General features: G+C 34.3%; 1 protein-coding gene across 1 annotated transcript in view; it reads left to right on the top strand.

The window, feature by feature from the left end:
• Spx (Spliceosomal protein on the X) overlaps positions 1-23,002 on the top strand; it is a 150,384-nt gene that overhangs the window by 77,332 nt on the left and 50,050 nt on the right. Inside the window, exons 5-6 of the mRNA XM_090407932.1 lie at positions 6,169-6,349; positions 20,485-20,667. Coding sequence (XP_090264058.1) covers positions 6,169-6,349; positions 20,485-20,667 — 364 coding nt within the window. The remainder of the gene's footprint in view (positions 1-6,168; positions 6,350-20,484; positions 20,668-23,002) is intronic.

Raw genomic sequence — 23,002 nt, 5'->3', positions numbered from 1 at the left:
CATTTTGGATATCATGATCAGTTTAGATATTGTTCCTTTATCTGACAGCATTGAATTACTGCAACAGGAATTTCCTTCAGACGTAAAAATATTTGATTTTGTAATACATTCTGGTTATTTTTCCTTTAAAAATAAGTTGTATCAACAAATTGAAGGAACAGCAATGGGCAATCCTCTTTCTCCTGCTATCTCCAACTTTTTTATGGAACATTTTGAACAACGTATCTTCCACAACATTTCTCCCAGGCATACTCATTGGTTCAGATATGTCGATGACATTTTTGCTATATGGAATGGCTCTTCTGATGAACTTCACCAGTTTCTCACTAAGTTAAATGCACTTCATCCAAGGATCCAGTTTAACCTAGAAGTAGAATCAAATAAGCAGTTAGCCATTTTAGATCTTCTAATTCTTCACCAACCAGATGGTAACCTACATTTCTCAGTCTATAGAAAGAAGACTCATGCAGGCCATTATATTCATGCTGAATCTCATCACCATCCCAGTCAAAAGGCAGGAACTATTAAATCACTGGTTCATTGTGCCCACTCCTTTTGTTCTTCAGACGATCTATTACACAAAGAACTGCAATATAATACTTCTTCCTTTCTATCTAATGAATATAAGAGCTTCGAGTAGTTTTAATATGTCTTCCTCTCTTCAAATACAGAAGAAATAACGCACATTCCTATCCCTTATGTATAAGGCATTACTGAAAGTATAGCAAAAGTTTTAAAACCACTGAATATTTTTGTTGCCTTTCGACCATTCAGAAAAATCTCCACCTTTCTCACTTCTCCTAAAGACGAAGCTTCCATGTCTTAATTATCCAGGTGTTTATCAGATTCCTTGCTCTTGTGGATTATCTTATTTCGGACAAACAGGAAGATCTGCCTCTATTCAGCTAGAAGAACACCAGTCTTATATTCAATACCTTGAACCTGAACAGTCTGGACTTGCAGAACATGTCATCATCACTAGATATAGAGTTCATTGGAAAAAGACAAGAGTCCTTCACAAAAGTCAGTTCCTCATGGAACGGCTTTATAAAGAAACATGTGAAACTTTACTTCACTCGCCTAACTTAAACAGATCTGATGATTTACGTCTATCCCCTTTATGGGAGATAGTATTTTATAATTCAGCTAATCTTACCTAACTTTTTATTGTATATAATCTAACTTTTTATTGTATATATATATATAATTTTTTTTTTTTTTTTTTTTTTTTTTTTTTTTTGTTAGGAAATGTATTGACCTTTTTAGTTATCTTACACTAGCTACTTAGGTGGTGCTTTTTGGAATTGTCAGTTATTGTTTAATTTGAGCTTAAAATGTACTGAAGATGCATGTGACACACAGGCGAAAATTATACTATTAAATAATCTTTTTACGTGAGTTTTTCCGTTATTAATTTTGTATTTATATGTCTGCTCACAGTTTGCCATTATTAAAACTTATTGCTAACTGAATATTGGAAATAATTATAAGAATGACATTAACTGTACTGGATTTGCAACCTTTGTGACCTCTTGATATAAAGAGTGAACCATGTCACTTGGAATTTCCTCTGTTACAAAATTCCTAGTCAATGTTTTGGTTGTTTCCAAGATATGTATTCTCTTTGGAAGATGTGTTACTCAATATGGTTACCTCAGAGATACACTATCCCTATAAAACAGTAATAACATTCGAAATTTCTTTACTATATAAGAAAAGTGGAGTCAGTTCCAAAATATAAAGGGATCCTATAATGAAAGCACCTCATCTTCTGAATTAGTCAAGTATTTGAATAAGTGTCTTAATTGTGTAGAAAAATAGTGAAAGGTTATAAAAGTGAATAAACATGATTAAATTTGGTGCTCTTACTCCCTATCACACTTTTTTAAAATATTATAGCCCATCTACAGAGTCTGTAGTATTGAAATAAGAAGAAAAAAAAGATTAATATTTTAACAACTAAACAGAAATTAGGGAATTCATCTTCGAATGAAATACAAAATATAAATACAAGTCAAATAAAATCTGATTAAATAAATAATACACAAATACAGAAAGAAATTATATTTTCTAAAATGTGTCTTGTTTTGCATTAGTTTTTCAGATCATTACAATATTATTTCAATTTTCTTGCAAAGAATTTTCCCTGTGAACCACGATGAATTATCTGTGAGCCTCTCAAGATTCCCTCCAGTTGTGCCCCAAATTCATGTTCCAGAACCATGATATCCTATCCTTTGTATTTTTAATCTTTCCTATAGTTTTTTAGTCACCAAGGTAAATGATAATAACGAAGTCTCCCTAAAAGCAGGCACATTAGGATTTGATTACATTGGTTTAAGCTGCAACATCATTATGATTCATTGTGCCTGGATCACTTCTACTGCGAGGAGAATCTTATGGTTGTAGCTTCTCTCTGCACATGGGAAGTGAGGCAAATTACAGTGAACTATTGTCATTTGCCTTTGCTCTTATATGGTCAAATTAATTTAAAATTATTTATAGTGCAATACATAATTTATGCCCTCAAAAATGTCTCAAAAGAAAAAAAGTGAATTTCAGGATACAAAATCTTTAAAGAAGCAGAAAAATATCAAATTTTTACCTTCAGAAATTTCAAATGAAACTGATGAACTTGCTCCAAGTTTCACTTGTACATTGTATAATAAGCACCATTTCAAAGAAAATACCCAAAACATTATTTATATGGTATGTCCAAATTATGTTAACACTTATATGGAATGAACATTTAAATTTTCTTTTCTTTCTTTTTTTCTCAGATATAATGGCAGAGAGGTTAACACTAAAAGAAAGAAGAGTGGTGGCAAGCTTGATGGAAGTGTACAATATAATAAATGTTGCTAAATGTTGATTGCAATAAATGTTTTTTCCATTTAAGTGTTAACATAATTTTGACATACCCTGTATTATGTGATAATGTTTAAACTGTATTTCCAGGAATGTAATCCCAATTCATGACACTGAGCCCATAGGAAATTATCATTCAGTTTTACAACAGCTTAACAGTGGCTTTCTAGAAACCATTTAGTTCATAACAGTTGAAAGTGGGGGGGGGGTCTACTATATTCTGTTTTTTTTTTATTTTCAGAAAATCTCCTTTGTCCCATTTCAAAAAATTCCCTCCTTATAAGTTCTTGTATTTATTTTATGAAAGAAATTATTACAGTATACCATACTGATTGGTCAACCAACTCATGCATTCTGCCTACTTAAAACTTGCCGAGGAGAGCCGAAATTGAGACAATCGTCTCTTTCCACTTTTTTTTCACCTCACTCAATAACTCTCCTGTCTTATAGGTATTATTTCTGGGAAAATTATTTCTGGGAAAATTCCCAGTCTCTCTGTCTTATATTTTACTTTTCTCATTTTAAGTTGTTTGTCCAACCCACACAATCATATCATCCACTCATTCTACTTGCTTTCATATTGCATTCCTAGGACACAAATCTTTGTCTCAGGAAACATGCTTTCATTGCTCACTCATCCAATACACCTCTGATCATGGAATCACCATACATTACCACATTCTTTTTCATCTGTTTTCTTTATCCTTCTTTACTTCTTCATGTGTTTCATCTCCTTGTTTGATCTTTGCCAAGTACTTTTCTTGTCTTTCGATCTCCTATGTAGTATTGTACAGCCATTTTCTTGAAATTTTCAGTATCATTCTGATTCTTTTTTTCCTATTTCTTTTGTTTCTCTTTTCTAAAACTTATATTCTTGCTTGCTTTCACATAGCATATGGAAATGAGATGATGTTATGAAATCTCTCATGATATGTGACTTCATAACTTGTGATCAATTTTACATGTTTTTTGTTTAGGAGAATGTATTTAGAGAAATGATAATTTTTGACTGAAATAATTATTGCAAGAAATAATTTTTTCTTGCAATAATCTTGTATGAGCCTTTGTTAAAATAATGTGGCTCATGATGTCATCATGTAGCGATGTGAGCTCATGCTAAATGACTGCCTAATTATAAAAATAGTGAAGAATTCCTGGAATTGTCATAGATGGAAATTTCCAAAGTGTTTGAAGAATGGCGTCATCATGGCCAAAGGTCAATACGTGACCATAGTGAAGAATTCTAAGAATTGCCATGGATAGAGAATTTCAAAGACGCGCAAAGAATGACGTCAGCATGTTCTAAGGTCAATACATGGCCATTTTCAAGAGGTGTGCACATGCACACAAGGGAAGTCTGAGTGTATATAAGGCAGGTTGTCGAAGAGGAAGTTTGTCTTAGGATTTTCTAAGCCTTCTCTTACCTGGGTTCATCGTCATATACGATTGTTGTTGGGAATTGAAAGAAAGGAAGTTTGTCTTAGGGTTCTCAAACCTTCTCATCTGGATACACTGTCATGCTAGGTTCACTGTCGAAAATCTAAAGAGAAGCGTTGTGGGCTCTGAGTCTTCTGCCTGGGTCTGTCGCCACGTGAAAAGTATTGTGTCGATCATCTCGAAAGGAAAGAGGTGTACGTTGCTGCTAAATTAAGGGTCCTGTGTGGCAAGGACTAATAGGCGATTCAGACAAGGAAAAATTTAGCAGAAAAATCAGGAATGAGCCGACAGACAGAAAGACAAGAAGACGACTTGAACAAAAGATTATTAAAGACAGTGTGCTGAACAGGAATTGTAAATGGTTATAATACTGAACAAGAATGTATGTCAGGTGTTTATGTTTATGAGATATGTACATTAATGTTGAATTATGCTTAAACAAGGTATGCCTTATATTTATATTTAGTTAATGTTATGCTGGATTGTGAATTAGCTTTGGACTAAGGTTAGATTAGAAAGAATTACTAGCAAGAGAATTGTAATGACATTGTATACATATGTGAATCCTTCTGTAAATATTTCCTTTTGATTTAATTAAATGGTTTGTGAACGACACATTGGACTGATTCTGTTCAATGCACTATCCTGAAAAATTCGAACCTGCATAAGATAGAAGTTTATGCGATTTATAATTAAGCCATGACTAATTTAAGGTAAGGATTGATATAAGCAGGGAATGCAAATGATATCTGCTTTGTCTTTGGTTTAAAATCTTATAATCTCGCACTCAATATATAGTCTAACTGGCACAGTCGTAAAACAGATAAATTTGTTAGACTATAGAGCGTGAGAACATAAGATATAGTAAAAATAGATAGATGATGGCAGTCCATAGTTAAGGCAGCCGACCATTCACAAATTATAGGTAAAGAAAACAAAGACAAAGCAGAGTAATAATAGAAATACAGAACGTTTTTATAACAATGTGAGAGGTAGTGACATCATCTCATTTGTTCTTTGTTTGAATTTTTGTGCTCCTTTTTTCCCGATTATCACATATTTCTGGTAATTGTAGTGCCATTATCTCATTTTTTCACATTCCTTACACACTACACTGAACAAAATTTTTGTCGAATTCAAACTAAGGCTCACTGCCTCTGCTGTTAACCTCACCCTCACACTTATCAATACATATAAATAACTACATAATAAATAGCTACATGCACAATTAATTAAAACACAAATTAACTAGTTATAAAAACACACACACAAGGCTACATTAAAAAAAAAAAAAATTTAAGAGCAGCCAAAACAAACACAACTTATGAACATGCCAGTTGTATTATATATAGTCCTGTTGAATATTAAGTGAATATCTAAATCCAAATAAACTAAGCCTAACTAAATCTAAATTCAATCAAACATAATTCATAATGGTCTAGGTGGATTGATTCAGTCAGAACTCCCTTAGAAGAGCAAAATGTTAGACATGACAATATTGGAGTGCTTACAAGTAATAGACTAATTTGGAGGAAACTTGTGGATAGGAGATTAATAATAATGTAAACTTAATTGTAGTGCTATCATAGTAACCAGAACACCCCTTGGGGGTACATATCAAGAGATTGATGATGATGATGACAATTCATAAAGCAATATCGCTTAATCCATAAAAAAAGATATGCACTCTTTTCAGAACACTCTTAACAGTGACCTTTCTCACTATACACCACCTAGAGGGCTACAGTATCATTACATGTTATATTTCATAAAGTCATATGATATGATAAATATTTAAAGTATATATTTAGCATAATAAAAACTGATATATATATATATTTTTTTTTATCTATAATTTTTTAGATAATGAGAGATCCAGAGACTGGTAATTCTAAAGGGTATGCATTTATAAATTTTGCCAGTTTTGAAGCTTCAGATGCTGCTATTGAAGCCATGAATGGACAGTATTTGTGTAACCGACCAATAACCATTTCATATGCTTTCAAAAAAGATTCGAAAGGGGAAAGACATGGCTCTGCTGCAGGTATTGTGAATGTTATTAATAAATGGAACTAGAATAGTTTAATTTGTGAATTTTAAAATCTAACATATCCAAATATAAAAGACTAAAGTATATAAAAAAAGTCTATGCAAAAATAATTTTCTGCATTAATTTTCCTTTTTATAGGCAATTCATAACTCCAGTCAAACAAAATAAAGTAGAAGTTTATTAAATCTGATATTTTTCTAGGTTTAAAGCAAAATATCAGTAGACTTAATTATCCTCTAATTGTTAATAATAATGTAAACTTAATTGTAGCCAACCAAATAATTAACCTCTTAATTATTTGGTTGGCTGAGTGGCTATCCCTTCTTCTCTCTAACCAGTAGATCTGAGTTCATATCCTGCTGCAGGTATTTCTTTAGCTGATAAAGAATTTAATCACCAGGTGTCCATAATAAAGCTTAAAGGTATAAATGGCAAGAGGAAAAAATACATTTATAAAACCCACTTATACTGGTAGGTATTTAGATAAACAATCACACCACCACCACCCTTCACAACAGTATGGCATCCTCAGAACTCTTACTCACTTAACTTAGGGACCTTCACAACACCTTTTTAGCCAGGTGGCTACAGTCCATATAAAACAGATAAAATATTACATGCACTTCCAACAACCCAGCACACAGTATCGCAGCAAAACTACAGGTATCCCTTGATTAACGTAGTTAATTAATCCCTCGATGTTACCGCGTATATCAAAATCGCATTAATCAAATCTAATAATCAATGGTAAAAATTACAATTCGTCCATGATTGATTACTGTATTAATAATTTGTTTTATATGGTACTCTTTTAGGAAAGATAAAAAGTGAATGCAAAGTAAATGTTTAATAAATACTTGTATCTACATTATTCACTGCAATTTTTTTATCAAAAGAAGTTATCAAGAATCGTTTGAACAGTTTTATTTTTTTTTTCTTATCGGCATAAATTCTAGGATAACAAAATGACTCTCCAGACCTCGCAAACAAGCAATAAAACATAAAGAAAAAACACTGCAAATATAATACATGATGGGAAAAATTAAGTGGATATTGAATCCAACATTATTTCATAGCCGAATATAGAAACTACAAAAATTTCGTGCCGAATATACAGAAACTAAAAGTTTCGGCAGATGCAAGCATAAGCAACCTTATGGACAACTCATAGTAAAGGTGGAGTAAGCTCCGGATCACTTTCCTTAGTATTTTCCATAATGTAAAGCACATCTCCTAGAGGACATGTATGATAAATATTGAATCCAAAATTATTTCATAGCCGAATATAAAAACTACAAGCGTTTCATGCCGAATATATGGAAACTAAAAGTTTCGGCAGATGCAAGCATAAGCAACCTTATGGGCAACTCGTAGTAAAGGTGGAGTAAGATCCAGATCACTTTCCTTAGTATTTTCCATAATGTAAAGCACATCTCCTAGAGGACATGTATGATAAATAAGCCTTTTGGCTCTCTATTTCAGTAATACATGATGGTTTATTTATTTTCAGTTACAATCTACAAATTATTGAACAAAGAATTAAAAAAAAAAAAAAACTAAACCATACTATACTGACATCGGAAGTCGCAGTATCTCTCAGATGCAGTTTACTGTCAAATATCACAAACCTTTACATAACGTGTTAAACCAAACTGACAGCAAAAAACAGTGTGGAATATCACTCGTGCACCGCTACTCATGACCTCCAAGCTATACGATGAATTGTGTAAGAATATTTATATTAAACATTTTGTATGTATCTGTCAGATCAGCTGCGAGCTCTGCAGGGTTAAGCGCGTTAATCAAAACTCTTGCCGCGTATATCAAGGGATTGCCGCAATTAATTTCGACAAGTTAATCAAATCCCGTGTTGAGCAAGGGATACCTGTATTCCCATTCCATATGTTAAGGGTGCATCAGAAAAAAAATTGAAGTTCTTTTGCAAGTATTCTGGTTTTTTTTTAGTGTATTTATTGTACTACAGCATTTAATAACATAATCGTAGAAATACTATTATTTTTTACTATTAGGAATGTTGCCAAAAACTCATCGCAGCAGGGTAGTGTCTAAAGCCCACATTAAAATTGTTACTGCTGAGGAAAACCTTTCTCCCAATGAGCAGAAGCGCTGCAATGATGATAATCTGACATTGGGAATATCCCGATTAAAAGAAATTATTAGGAAATTGACCAGAGAATTAGAAAAAAATAGAAAAAAAGTTTAATGAAACTTAGGATCAGAACAAGAAAACGTTGACCTTGGTATCCATATAATAATAACAACAACAAAGTTGTTGTTGTCAATTAAAATATAAGAAAAAAGAGGTGATATGGTATGTTGATTCAAACATAACATTTGAGTTTGCTGAGGAAGTCACTACTAGTTTCCCATGTAATCAAACATAATCAAAAAACAGAAAAGAAAAGTAAAAGAGATGGTAGTTTTTGTAGGAACTAATAATTTAAGTAGTGACAAATATAACATGAGAGTGGATATGAAAGGTCTGTTGAAAGATTTGAAAAAGAAATGTGAGACATTAAAAATTGTACGTTGGCTACCCAGATGCAATGGTATTGAGTTAAGAAGGAGGGCAATGATAACAAATGATTCCATGAGCAGGCTGTGTAGAAGAAGTGGATGCAAGTTTTTAGATGTGTGGAGTATGTTTGATGGCAGAAAAGACTTGTATAAGATGGAGACAGCCTGCACTTCAATTCATTTGGTATGAGGAACCTGGAAAAATTACTTATTGGGATGACACCTAATGCAGAGAAACTAGATCATCTAGTGGGGAATGGGAAAAATGTGTTTGAAAGTTCAGCTATGGTATACAAACATGATAAAGATATGAATGGCTTTGAACGTGGTTACACATCTGGCCAAGGGGTGGAAATATACATTTGGGAGACTTTTTGAGTATTACTGGGGAGGGAAAAAAGAAAGTTCTACAACAAGGCCAAATAGATTGCATATCTAATCATAAGAATAGACTAGGTGGTAATTTATGTCTATACACAAATGCCAGGAGCATCAGAAACAAATGGGTTAAGTTCGTTGTTTTATTGAATACAATGTGGCCTAAGACTATTGACATTAGTGAAACCTGGCTATCAGAGTCAGATATGGTAACTAGGATCAAGTGTAATGGGCATGCTGTTTTTAGGAATAACAGAAGAGATGGGAGAGGATGGGGGGATACTACTGATGATATTAGACAACTTAAGTCCATTTAGGGTAGAATTGCAAGAAAACAATGATGGTAACAATGTCCCATGTAGCAGTGAGTTTGAGACTATCTGGTGTGGAGTGGAAGCTAACAGAATGAAATGTATGGTGGAGTGTTGCTACATACCTGCTCAATTGAAAGGGATGAAGAAATACATCGCCGATTTAGCCTTATGGATACTAAATGAGTAATTATTATTGGTGACTTTCAAACATTGATTGTATAGAAGAGAAATCTCATGATAAGAATGAAGAAGAATTTTATTGAATTGTCATAAGACAACTGTCTCAAGTAGTATGTGAAATAAGGAATTCAAGGTCAAAGAGTGTTGGATTTTTTCATAGCAGAAAAGTCTGTTAAGAATATGATTATTTTACCACCTGTTAGTAACAGTGATCATGCTGTGCTTTCTTGGGGAGTATCTGATTATATTGATGTACCCATTAGAAAGGTTACATGTTGAATTACAAAGCTGGAAATTATGATCAACTTAGGAGAATGCTATCTTTGGTTCCCATAGTATCAGTTACTTAATGGTAAAAATGTCAGCAATGTATGGAATCCTTTAAAAAGTGCTTAATCAAGGCAGTATCTGAATGTATCCCTAGTGTTCAAAGAATAAATAGATTGGGAGTGAAATGGATGTGCAACCTTATTAAGCAAGAGATCCACAAAAAAGATGATGATGTGGAAAGAATATATGAAAATAAGAGTGAGAGGAGTTATGAAATATATAAAGTGCAGGCCAGAAAAGTAATGAGTATTACTTTTATATAAAGTGATAGTCATATAAAGAATATGAGTATTACTCATATAAAGAATATAAAGGCATGTTGTACCATCATTTTTTATTTATTCCGTATTATTTTATTTTATTCTGTACACCCCTTGAGGGTACATCACAGGAATTTGATGATGATGAGAATATAAAGACATACTCATATAAAGAATTTTATTATTATGCCACAAGCAAAAGAATGTGGAAGAATAACTTTACTGATTGTACTCTAGTGTCAGAGGCTAATGAGATTATTCAATTAATGAGTTTGCTAAGATATGTCAACCAGGTGTATGTACATGGTGCACAGGGGTACTGCTACATTGGATGAAAAGTTAGAGGTGCATGAAAATGAGGTTGAAGAGCTGTTGAATAACCTGGATAAGAATTTGTCTACAAGGACAGATAGAATATCAACCTGTTTGCTAAAGAATGTTCAGCCAAATTGGCTAGGCCTTTTGCATGTTTGTAGCTCAGGAATGGAAGGAATGTATGATAGTTCCATTGTACAAGGGTGGTGTAAAAACTGATGTGTCTAACTACCGACTTATCAGTATCTTTGGGTATCTTTGGTGTGGTGGTGAAGATTTTAGAGAAGTTGGTAAGAACTTGCATGCAGAAATGGGCAGACAAACAAGCTATACTCTGCATGGAATAACACGGGTTTACTAAAGGATGGTCATGTTTTAGCAGTTAGCAATGTTACAGCCAAGTTGGATAAAGAGAATAGATACACTATGATAATGTTGGATTTTGCTAAGACTGTTGCATAAACTGGAGAATATGAGATTGGAACATAAACTTTTGACTTGGGTCAGTGGATGATTGACAGACTGAAATCAAAAAGTGGTATATGGTGGGTGCCAGCTTTACGATGACCAGTGATGTACCCCAGGATTCAGTCCTTGGCCATTGTTGTTCAATCTATACATTAATGACATCAGGCAGGATCTAACATCAGATACTTGCTTTCACCTCATGTCATCCCATACTAAAATGATTGACCTCATGTCATCCCATACTAAAAGCCCTGTTTCATATTTTTTTGCCAGAAAGATATAAAGAAAATCTTGTTCTAATGAAAAAAAACAAAAAACTCTCCTGTTCCTGATGACATTTTCTCAACTGTTCTGAAAACTTTGTACTCCAGAGTTGACCCATTTTTGTATTATTTTCTTTTTATCTTCTCTGATTCCAGTTGCTTTCACTTTGATATCTTCTAAAGTACTAGAAATATCCACTTCTACACTACCTGAAACTGCTCAACTAATAAACTAATGATTACCAGCAATGTTCCTTCTAATTTACGTCAGCCCATCGATGTATGCATGAAAAACATTTTGTGCACAAGTTTCCAGTCTCAGACTCAGTGTGTGTTCTAATATAATATCTTCCATATTAATGTTGCCCTTTTTTGTCTAGCTATAATCTGTAAAATTATGAGCACTAAATTAACTTGTTTAAATTCGCACAGGTACAAATTCCAGGATTAAATTCACATAGGTACAATATTGTCACTTGAACTCATTTGCATGGGTTCAAGTGACCATATTGTCTAGACCAGGCGCTCCCAACCCTATGCCCACGGGCACCATGGCACCCATCGACCAATTTGTGTGTGCCCGCCGCTGTTCAACCGTGTGCCATATAGTTTGAAATAATCACATGCACATCACGCAACAATTCATGGCATGCTATACGACGTAAAGTAGATGTGCATTCGAAGTTGTTCATTATCTGTTGCTAATTATATGCACATAATTTTAATGGTGTCTTGTACTTAAATTTTTGAAATATTTTGATTTTTAATCCTAAAATGAGTGAATCAAGTAAAAGACAACGAACCTATAATTTTAACACCGACTGGGAGGAAACATATTGTTTCGTTAATTTTAAAGATAATCGTGTTTGTTTGTTGTGCAACAGTAGCGTTGCAATTCCGAAAAAACATAACATTGAACGTCACTTCCAGACAATGCATGCCACTTTTAATACGAATTATCCACTTAAATCTGAAATAAGAACAAAAAAAATAAATCGCCTAAAATCGAACCTGTCTGCCCAACAGTCCGTTTTCACTAGCCATGTGGTAACACCTAAAAATGCCACCATTGCTTCTTTAAAAATTTTTCACGTACTTGCAAAGAAGAAAAAACCGTTCCAAGATAACATAACATAAGACAAGATTAAAATTGAAGGATTTAGTAACATTTTAGTAACATTTGGTTAATTTACAAGTGCTCAGTAAGTCTGATATATCAATATTTATTTCCAAAGTGTAAGGCCCATGTTAAGTCTTTATGAAACGTAAGTTACTTTAATTCAAGTTTCATTCAGAACTTAACATTTTCTAACAAATGTGAGATTATGTCAGCAATACAAGATTTACAATTGTCAAATAACACCGTCACAAGAAGAATACATGTAATTTCAATGGACATACAAACTCAGTTAAAAAGTGACTTGGAAATATGTAACTGGTTCTCTTTACAATTTGACGAGTCAACAGATGTATCAGACACAGCACAGTTAGCAGTTATGGTGAGAATGGTATTTAGTAACTTCACTTTAAAAGAAGATCTACTGAAAATATTACCCATGAAAGGACGAACAACAGGTGAATATATTTATAATACATTCAGAATATACGCCAAGTCGATATATATATGCCTTTTCACAAGCTGTCTGTGATAACTACTGATGGGGCACCAGCAATGGTTGGTAATATCAATGGATTTATTGCACTCTGCAAGAAAGATCATTCATTTTCAAACTTTATGTCCTATCCTCTGTATTATCCACTAGGAAGCTTTGTGCAGTAAAATACTGCCCTTTGGACATGTTATGAAAGTTGTTACAAAAAGAATCAACTTCATTCGAGCAGCACTGACTTTTCAAGGCTCTATTGCAAGACATTGAAGATAAAGAACCTGATCTCATCCTGCATACTGAAGTACGTTGGCTCAGTAAAGGTAAAGTCCTTACAAGATTTTTAAGCTTAATTGAAAAATAATAAAATATCTTCACGTCAAAAATAAAAATTTTGATGAACTAAATGACTTTTGCTGGCTGTTGGATTTATGTTTTCTCACAGACATCATGGAAAAATTGAATTCTTTAAATTTGCAGTTGCAAGGAAAAGATAGACATGTCGCTAAAATGATAAGCTCTGTAAACTCATTTAAAGCAAAACTGGATTTGTGGATATCACATCTGCAGATGGGATCTCCCGTTCATTTCCCAAATCTGAAAAAAATGGTAGGCAATAGTGAATTTAACTTGTCACCATTTGTTAAACATCTTCAAGTTTTAAAGAACAGTAAGAAAAGAGATTTCAGGAATCTGGAGTTATAAATTTTAGATCTTCAGAATGACATTACGCTAAAATCCAATATAACAGATGAAAACTTCTGGAATCTAGTGGATAGAAAAAAGTTTCCATTCTTAAAAAAAAGCAGCGTACAAGATAAAATCATTTTTCCATTCCACATACCGTTGCAAATCATTGTTTTCAACCATGAATATCATAAAATCAAAATATAGATCACAACTCACTGATGAACGTCTTGATGATTGTTTAAGAAGTGGAATATCATCATATTCTCCTAATTATGAAGCACTGGCGAATGAAATGCAATGCAAAAGATCACACTGACTTACATATATATATATTTAAATTTTTATATAATGTAAACTTTTAAGTAATAAAACATTTGATTATAATGTAAACTTTGTATGTATTCATTTAACAAAAAAAAAAAAAAAAAATCAGCTAACGCCTTTTTATTCCCGTATCGGGAGTAGGCGAGGCCATTTAGCCCTATCTAACTTTTGGAGACTGAGTGGGCAGTTCAATCTCCACTGGTGCCAATCAGAGATAGCTGGCCCAAGGCTATCACTAATTAAGCGGTACACAGTGAAGAGAAACGGCTCAAATGTGCCGCCATCTCATGGTCCCTAACCCTAACACAATATATTTAATGTCTGAAATATTGTGGGTTCTACGGTCGATTTTCTTGAGTTTATGGGAGGAAAAACCCGCTTGCCCGTGCCAGAGATTGACTAACTCGGGAACCGGTCGAAAAACGGCTTAGAAAAATTTCCTCTAGTCGCTGACTAGACTCGAAACCAAGTCTTCCTTCGTGCGGCAAAGCACCGTGGTGTGCAAACGCCACATCCACTGAGCTACACAGGCTCTGTTTTTTCAAAATTTATTTAACAAAAGAATTCAAAAAATTTGCTTGAAAAAATAGATGGCGCCCGTTGCCCTACTGGTATTTTAGAATGTGCTCTAGGAAACAAAAAGGTTCGGAACCCCTGGTCTAGACAGTAGATACCCTAAAAAAACACATCTCTGCAACTTGTTGAGGTCAGTGCAGACTAAATGTAACTAATTACAGTGTATTAAGTTGGAATGAACTGAATAAAATGGGTGACAGGCATGAGTTATCATATAATTTGTTTTATAGTACATTCAAAAATTATCATCATCATCATCATCAAATTCCTGCCATGTACCCCTCAAAGTGTGTACAGGATAGGATAGTATTAGATGAAAAATTTACATCATTACTAACTTCCTATCTACAATTTTCCTCCAAATCAGTCTGTTACTTGTCAAGACTCCAACATTATCAGATCTTATATTTCTAACATCTAAGGCACTTTGTACCGTATCAATCCACCTATATCTTGGTCTTCCTCTGGGTCCTTTTCCTGCCAACCTGGCAGAGAGCACTTGTTTTGCTAATCTTTCCTCACCCATTTTGTTTAAGTGACCATACCACCTGAGATCAGCTCTACTAACGCATTCCTGGATGCTGACAATGTCAAGTTCTTTCCTAATATCCTCGTTTTTAATATGATATTGCCATTGATGCCACCTGTTCATGCATCTAATCTTTCTCAGGACTCTCATATCTGCGGTCTCTAGTCTTTGGTCAAGTGTTTTACTTCTGCCCACCTCTCAGATCCATAAATTACAACTAGTTTGAACACTGTCTTGTATAAAGCTAATTTAGTGTTCCTACTTATTTCTCTCTTATTCCATATGAATTTATTCAATTGACTTCCTACCATACCAGCTTTGTTGATTCTGTCATGTATTTCCATATTTAATTTACCATCTTGACTAAAAATCGTGCCTAAATAGCTGAAATGTTTTACTTGTTCCACAGGTTCTCCATTCACAACGCAGATGACATTTTCAACGATTCTGCCTATTTTCATTGTCTTTGTCTTTTTATTGCTGACCTTCATACCATATCTATTACAACAGTTTTTGAATTTAGTCAGGGAATCTTGCAGACTTGTAGTTGATTTATTTAGAAGTATAACATCATCCGCATAAAGCAAAGAGCTGACATCCAATTTTGATATCAGGTTTAATACCTCTTTCCTTCATAATGTGATCCATATAGATAATGAATAACAGATGAGACAATCTAGATCCTTGTCTGACATCAGATTTAACATTAAACCATCTTCCTGTACTTCCTTTAATTCTAATTGCTGACTTACAACTCAAATAAAGACTAAGTATTGCTTGATATAATGTCCCACTGACACCATATAACTGTAGTGTATTGAATGGTTTCTCTCTTGGCACTTTGTCATATGCCTTTTCGAGATCGACAAAACTTAAATACAGATCTTTGTTATATTCCCATGATTTTTCAACTATTGTTGTAATGTGAAGATCTGATCCTGACAGCCTCTATTTGGCCTGAATCCAGCTTGTTCTTCACCAAGCTTTTCTTCCACAATTCTTCTCAACCTTTTCTCAAGTTTACTTGCATAAATCTTACCAGGAACACTCAGTAGGGAACTACCTTTGTAATTCTCACATTCAGTTTTATTTCCCGTTTTATATATGGGTACTATGAGAGGTCTACTACAATCATCGGGAATTCGTCCCTCTGTCCAGGACTTCTGAACTATGCAGTGCATCCACTGTAAGACTTTTATACCACCATACTTCAGCATTTCTTGTCGAATATCATCTACTTCTGCTGCCTTTCCACATTTCAAGCCTTTGATAGCTTTTTCTACTTCAAGTATGGATATGTATTCCTGACTGTATGCCTGTTGAGTGCTTTTTACCACTGTGCTATCACTGCTTGTTTCATTTAGCAATTTTATGAAGTAATTATTCCATATCTTTTTCTCCTGTTTTCATGTCACCTTTGTCATCTCTAACTCCTTTTACAGCACTCTTTCCTCCATTTCTAAGCTTTATCAACAACCTGCAGAATATTTTGTCACCTTCTTGATATTTATTTTCTTTGTTCTTGCCAAAGTCCTCCCATGACTTTTGTTTACTCCAATTTTACTCAGTGTTTAGCTTTCTTACATTTGTCTCTGTATTCAAAAATTATTGACTGTAAATTAGAAATTTTGAAAGCAAAAATGTTTTACTCGCAGTTGCTAGGCATGTGCACTCCCTTTTTGATTGTGTGCATGTGCACAACTTAGAGGGAATATTGACTACTAGTGTGGATTCCACCACTCTTAATTAACAGATATTTTTATGTCATTCACCATTGGACAAATAGAACAAATACCTTGGAAAAGTTTGGAGAAACTGAAGTGATTCATCTCTCTGAAGCATTTTATCATGCTTGGCACAAACATGATAAAATGCTTTAGTCATCCTAAACCTTCTTGTCTTTTGTATTTTGAAACTTGACTTATTTTCTCATTAGTCACACATTGTGTGTAATGGCTGATAGATCTTTATCCTTATTAACTTTGCAGCTGGTGTTGAGATACCACAGGATTTCATTTTTTTACCACCCTTCCATCCATATTATACATCAACAACCTCTCCAGTTCATTTCAAATATAACCCATAATTTTGATGATAACATTATGTATGTTCTTACTTCTCTTCCAAAGTAGGAGATCCTAAAAATTTGATTTTCTCTTTTGCTTGGCATGATTTATCTCTGAGTAATTGGTAATGCTTGACAAATTAAAATCTGACAACCTATAAATACCACTCTTGTATTTCGTGTTGGTACAGAAGAGAGCAGTTAAGTTGATTCTGCTGCTTGCATTTATACAGATTATTTACATGGTCACTTTTCAACAGAATTAGCATCAGTAATTCCACCCATTGTTAGAAAAATCAGAACACCATGGTGGACAAAAGAAGCAATCCTGGAAAAGAATAAGCTCCTAGCAAATAAGGCAGTAGATGCTGTAAAAGAACACAGAGAAACATTTAAGAGAGCTAAGCCATATGTAAAAGTAGCTTCTTGGGTAAGAATATGGAAGATAAATATCAGGAAGGTGGGAAAATGTTCTGGAGACTATTGAAAACGCTTAGAAATGGAGGAAAGAATTCCGTAAAAGGAATCAAAGATGATAAACATGACATGAAAACTGAAGATATGGATATTCCAAATGCTTCAGTTAATTATTTTGGAAGATAGTTAAACAAAACAAACAGTGACAGAACAGTAGTAGAAAATATTCAAGAAGAATGCTAACACAAGTACATGTCTATACTTGAGGTAGAAAAGCTATCAAAAGCTTGAGATGTGGAATGGCAGCTGGAGTAGATGATATTCAACCAAAATGCTTTTATATGGAGGTGTACAACTTTTTCAGCTATGCTGCAGCTGCTAATTCAGAAGGCCGAATTCTAGTTGTCATACATAGCACTGTTTGTTATTGGTGTTTTGTGGCCCTTTGTGTGGAATTGATATAAAAATATATATAAACTTTATTAAAATTCATTATACTTTGGGGGGGGGGATATTATTATTGCTGTTTCCCTTCTGCTTTCTTGTTTGTTTCTTCCTATCCATCTCATCTCAGTGGAATCAGATATTATGTGAATTGCTATTTGTAATCATCTTGAATAGTAATTAGCACACCCTCATAGTATTTTAATAACTGCTTATTCCAGTTTCATTTTACTCCTATGTGACTCCCAACTGCAGACTGTTGTGAAAAGTTTAAGTTATTTATTGTTTTTTACATAATCCAGAAACCATGCACTAAAGACCAAACAACAAACTTTTTCAAGTTTATTCATCTTCACGAGAATATTTTCATTCTTTCCTGCCTTCACTCTGAATCTTGGTACCAACTTTGGCCTCTCTTTATGGTGGACTTTCAGAAGGCCTTTTTGATTCTCACTTCATGCACAATCTGTTGCAGTATATCTAGAACCTTTCATCACCTTTCAGTTGTTTACTCTGCAAATTCCCAAACTGGTACCCTGGGTTCCAGATCAACATCCATTCCAGCATTTAAGGGTGTATGCCAAGGAGATTCTCTATATCCTGTTTTCTTCAATTGTTGAATTTCTTCACTCTCTTTCAAGTTATATTGGCTTGGTACTCACTTGACACAACTATTGTTTCATAGTGTATTATGACATTTGTTGATTGCATCAACAAATGTCATAGCATAACCTCTACAATAAAGCTTGTAGGAACTCTTAAACCAAGCAGTCAACTATAATAGATTTAGTTTAATCCTTTATCCCAGTGAGAGCAAACAAAGTTTGTGCCTGAAAATATCTTCAGGACTATATATAGTGTTGTACTATCTTATCCAGTAAGTAGTGCAACACCAAGGCAACTCGTGGCAAAGGTGGGGAAAGCTACCAGGCACTTCTAACCCAGTATCTCCCATAATGCAAAACACATTTCCTATGTGGATATGTATACTGTTATGCATTAAAGGGATTGGCCATCTACCCAGACTAGTTTCGACCTTTATTGAGGTCTCTCATTTTTTTTTCATTTTTAGGTCTATTACCAGTACTATCCAAGCCACTGGTTGGTTATGATTTCCTCACCACGGTCTTGTGAGTCCTTCATTGCAGTGATTAGATTATGTCTTGCTGTCTTTACAACTTCATATATTATCAGTGTACCTCTGGATGGGTGCTTGATGGAAGGATGCCAATTACAACTGCCTGAGCTAAACAAAGGAAATATGCTTTAATGCTGCACCATTCAGTTGACAGAGCTGCTTTACAAGAATCTAAACATTTTCCCTCTCATTATCAATGGCACACATGAAGTACATGTCAGTAGACACAGTACAATAGTGAGAGTTATAGAGAATAGGTTAACAAACAAAGGTTGAATAACAGGAAAATCTCACTATGGGACTAATATTGGATTGAGGAACCCTGACCTTGTAGTAAAGAGAGGAAATGCATTAGTTGTTATTGACATACAAGTTGTGGGTGCTGGGTGATTCACTATCATCCATTGTGAGATAATTGCCTACTAATGCTTGAAAATCAAGATTTGGTACATGTAAGATTTAAAGAATTTACACTATCAAAATTTACCTCTGCAGCTGTATCTTTAGAGGTGTATGGTGTCAGCAAAGTTATATGGGCTTGCTAAGCTTTGGACTTTCTCAGACTGATTTACAGGATGCACTGGCAGTATGAAGAACTTATCAGAGAATGACTTCTTAATTCCATCTGTAGTTTGATATTATCAAGGGCTTTAGCCTTTTCCAGTCCTACAAGTTGGGACCATAGTATGTAGCACTGTTTTCAGCGTGAAGTTAGGAAAATGAAATGTCGAATAAGCTGGGTGGTCACAAACCAGCTGAAGAAATTCATCTCCTACACAAAGATATTTATAAACTTCCATTCCAATGATGGGATTCAAACCCACAGCCTATTGGATGGGTATCATAAATGTATAATGCCCTATTGCTTGTTTTCTTATTATAAATATCTGATTTACCTACATTGATTTAATATTTTTTAGAATGAAAAGAAGAAAAGAACTTAAGGTTCTGTGTAGACGAAACTTATGTTTGTCTATCCAGAACCTTAAACTCATACAGTCTCTGGGATAGATTGGAAATGCAGATGAAAGTGCCTGAAATGTTATTCTATGAATGAACCGGCTGCTGCTTTGTTTGGAAGAACTTTGATATATGATTCTTGGAGGTGGGGAATTGCTATATACCTTAGAGATGCATGATGACTACTTATTATTAATTTTGCCCCCCCCCCCCCCCAGACCATGCTCTGTTTTTTTTTTTTTTCATCATTTCAACACATAAGGATAGTATATAGTAAACAGTTTTAATTATACATTAAATGTTGACAATGCATCTTTTTTTTTTTTTTTTCAGAGCGTCTCTTGGCAGCTCAGAATCCACTCTCTCATGCTGATAGACCTCATCAGTTGTTTGCAGATGCACCTCCATCAATTGGAGGACCGCAACATGTTGCTCCACCTATTCATCCTCCACCTCCTCCTCCACCACCACCTCAAGGTCTTCCTCCTCCACCAATGTCTAATCCTAGTTCTGTTGGTAATGTATTTAATTTTTTAAAAATGAATATCTTGTAAACAAAAATAATTTTTTTTATTATTCATTCATTAATTCATTGATCATATTTTACAGTTCATATCTGTTTTTTATATTTTTCCTGTAAAGATCTTCTTTTGTTAAATCATCATCATCATCATCATCATCAAATTCCTGCCATGTACCCTCAAGGGGTGTACAGGATATGACAGTACTACATGAAAAAATTACATCATTACTAACTTCCTATCTACAATTTTCCTCCAAATCAGTCTGTTACTTGTCAAGACTCCAACATTATCAGATCTTATATCGTCTAAGGCACTTTGTACCGTATCAATCCACCTATATCTTGGTCTTCCTCTGGGTCGTTTTCCTGCCAACCTGGCAGAGAACACTTGTTTTGCTAATCTTTCCTCTCCCATTCTATTTAAGTGACCATACCATCTGAGATTAGCTCTGCTAACGCATTCCTGGATACTGACAATGTCAAGTTCTTTCCTAATATCCTCATTTTTAATATGATATTGCCATTGATGCCATCTGTTCACACCTCTAATCTTTCTCAGGACTCTCATATCTGCGGTTTCTAGTCTTTGGTCAAGTGTTTTACTTCTGACCCAGCTCTCAGATCCATAAGTTAAAATTGGTTTGAACACAGTCTTGTATACAGCTAATTTAGTGTTCCAACTAATTTCTTTCTTATTCCATATGAATTTATTCAATTGACTTCCCACCATACCAGCTTTGCTGATTCTGTTGTCTATTTCTATATTTAGTTTACCATCTTCAGTAAAAATTGTGCCTAAGTAGCTGAAATGTTTTATTTGTTCCACAGGTTCTCCATTCACAACACAATTGACATTTTCAATGATTCTGCCTATTTTCATTGTCTTTGTCTTTTTATTGCTGACCTTCATACCATATCTATTACAACAGCTATTCAATTTAGTCAGAGAATCTTGCAGACTTGTAGCGGATTTATTTAGAAGTATAACATCATCCGCATAAAGCAAAGAGCTGACATTAACATCTCCAATTTTGATATCAGGTTTAATACCACATTCCTTCATAATGTGATCCATATAGATAATGAATAACAGAGGGGATAATGTACATCCTTGTCTCAAACCAGATTTAACATTAAACCATTTTCCTGTACTTCCTTCAATTCTAACTGCTGACTCACAACTCAAATAAAGACTAAGTATTGCTTGATATAATGCCCCATTGACACCATATAACTGCAGCGTATTGAATAGCTTCTCTCTTGGCACCTTGTCATATGCCTTTTCCAAATCGACAAAACTTAAATACAGATCTTTGTTATATTCCCATGCTTTCTCGACTATTTGTCGTAAAGTGAAGATCTGATCCTGACAGCCTCTATTTGGCCTGAATCCAGCTTGTTCTTCACCAAGCTTTTCTTCCACAATTCTTCTCAACCGTTTCTCAAGTATACTTGCATAGATCTTGCCAGGAACACTCAGTAGGGAAATACCTCTGTAATTCTCACATTCAGTTTTATTTCCCTTTTTATATGTGGGTACTATGAGAGCTCTACTCCAATCATCGGGAATTCGTCCCTCTGTCCAGGCTTTCTGAACTATGCAGTGCAGCCACTGTAAGACTCTTATACCACCATACTTCAGCATTTCTGGTCGAATATCATCTACTCCTGCTGCCTTTCCACATTTCAAGCCTTTGATGGCTTTTTCTACTTCAAGTATGGATATGTATTCCTGACTGCATGCCTGGTCAGTGTTTTTTATCACTGTGCTGTCATCACTGCTTGTTTCATTTAGCAGTTTTTCAAAGTAATTACTCCATACTTCAAGGATATCTTTTTCTCCTGTTTTCATTTCACCTTTATCATCTCTAATTCCTTTTACAGCACTCTTTCCTCCATTCCTAAGCTTCTTCAACAACCTCCAGAATATTTTGCCACCTTCTTGATATTTATTTTCTATATTCTTGCCAAAGTCCTCCCATGACTTTTGTTTAGCTAGTTTTACACACTGTTTAGCTTTCTTACATTTGTCTCTGTATTCTGTAAGAGTAAAAGCTGACTTATTTGCCAGGAACTTTTGATATGCTTTCTTCTTTTCCTTCACTGCCTCTTTAACTTCCTGTGTCCACCAGGGAGTTCTGATTTTTTTATCTTTGCACACAACCTCACCACATGCCTCTCTGGCAAAATCAATCAATGTTTCCTTCAGAGTTTGCCACTGAATCTCCAAGGTTTGATTCCTGTTCTCAAACTCTTTCATTTTCTTTTCAATAATATTTCTGTATTTTAGTCTACAGTTTACATCTGAGAGCTGCTCAACTTTTATTC

This window comes from Typopeltis vanoorti, chromosome 18 (assembly GCF_054136105.1).
Source record: "Typopeltis vanoorti isolate ZY-2024b chromosome 18, IOZ_Tvanoo_1.0, whole genome shotgun sequence".
NCBI lineage: Eukaryota > Metazoa > Arthropoda > Arachnida > Uropygi > Thelyphonidae > Typopeltis > Typopeltis vanoorti.
The sequence above is the reverse complement of the archived record's forward strand: the minus strand, read 5'-3'. Positions and strand labels throughout refer to the sequence as shown.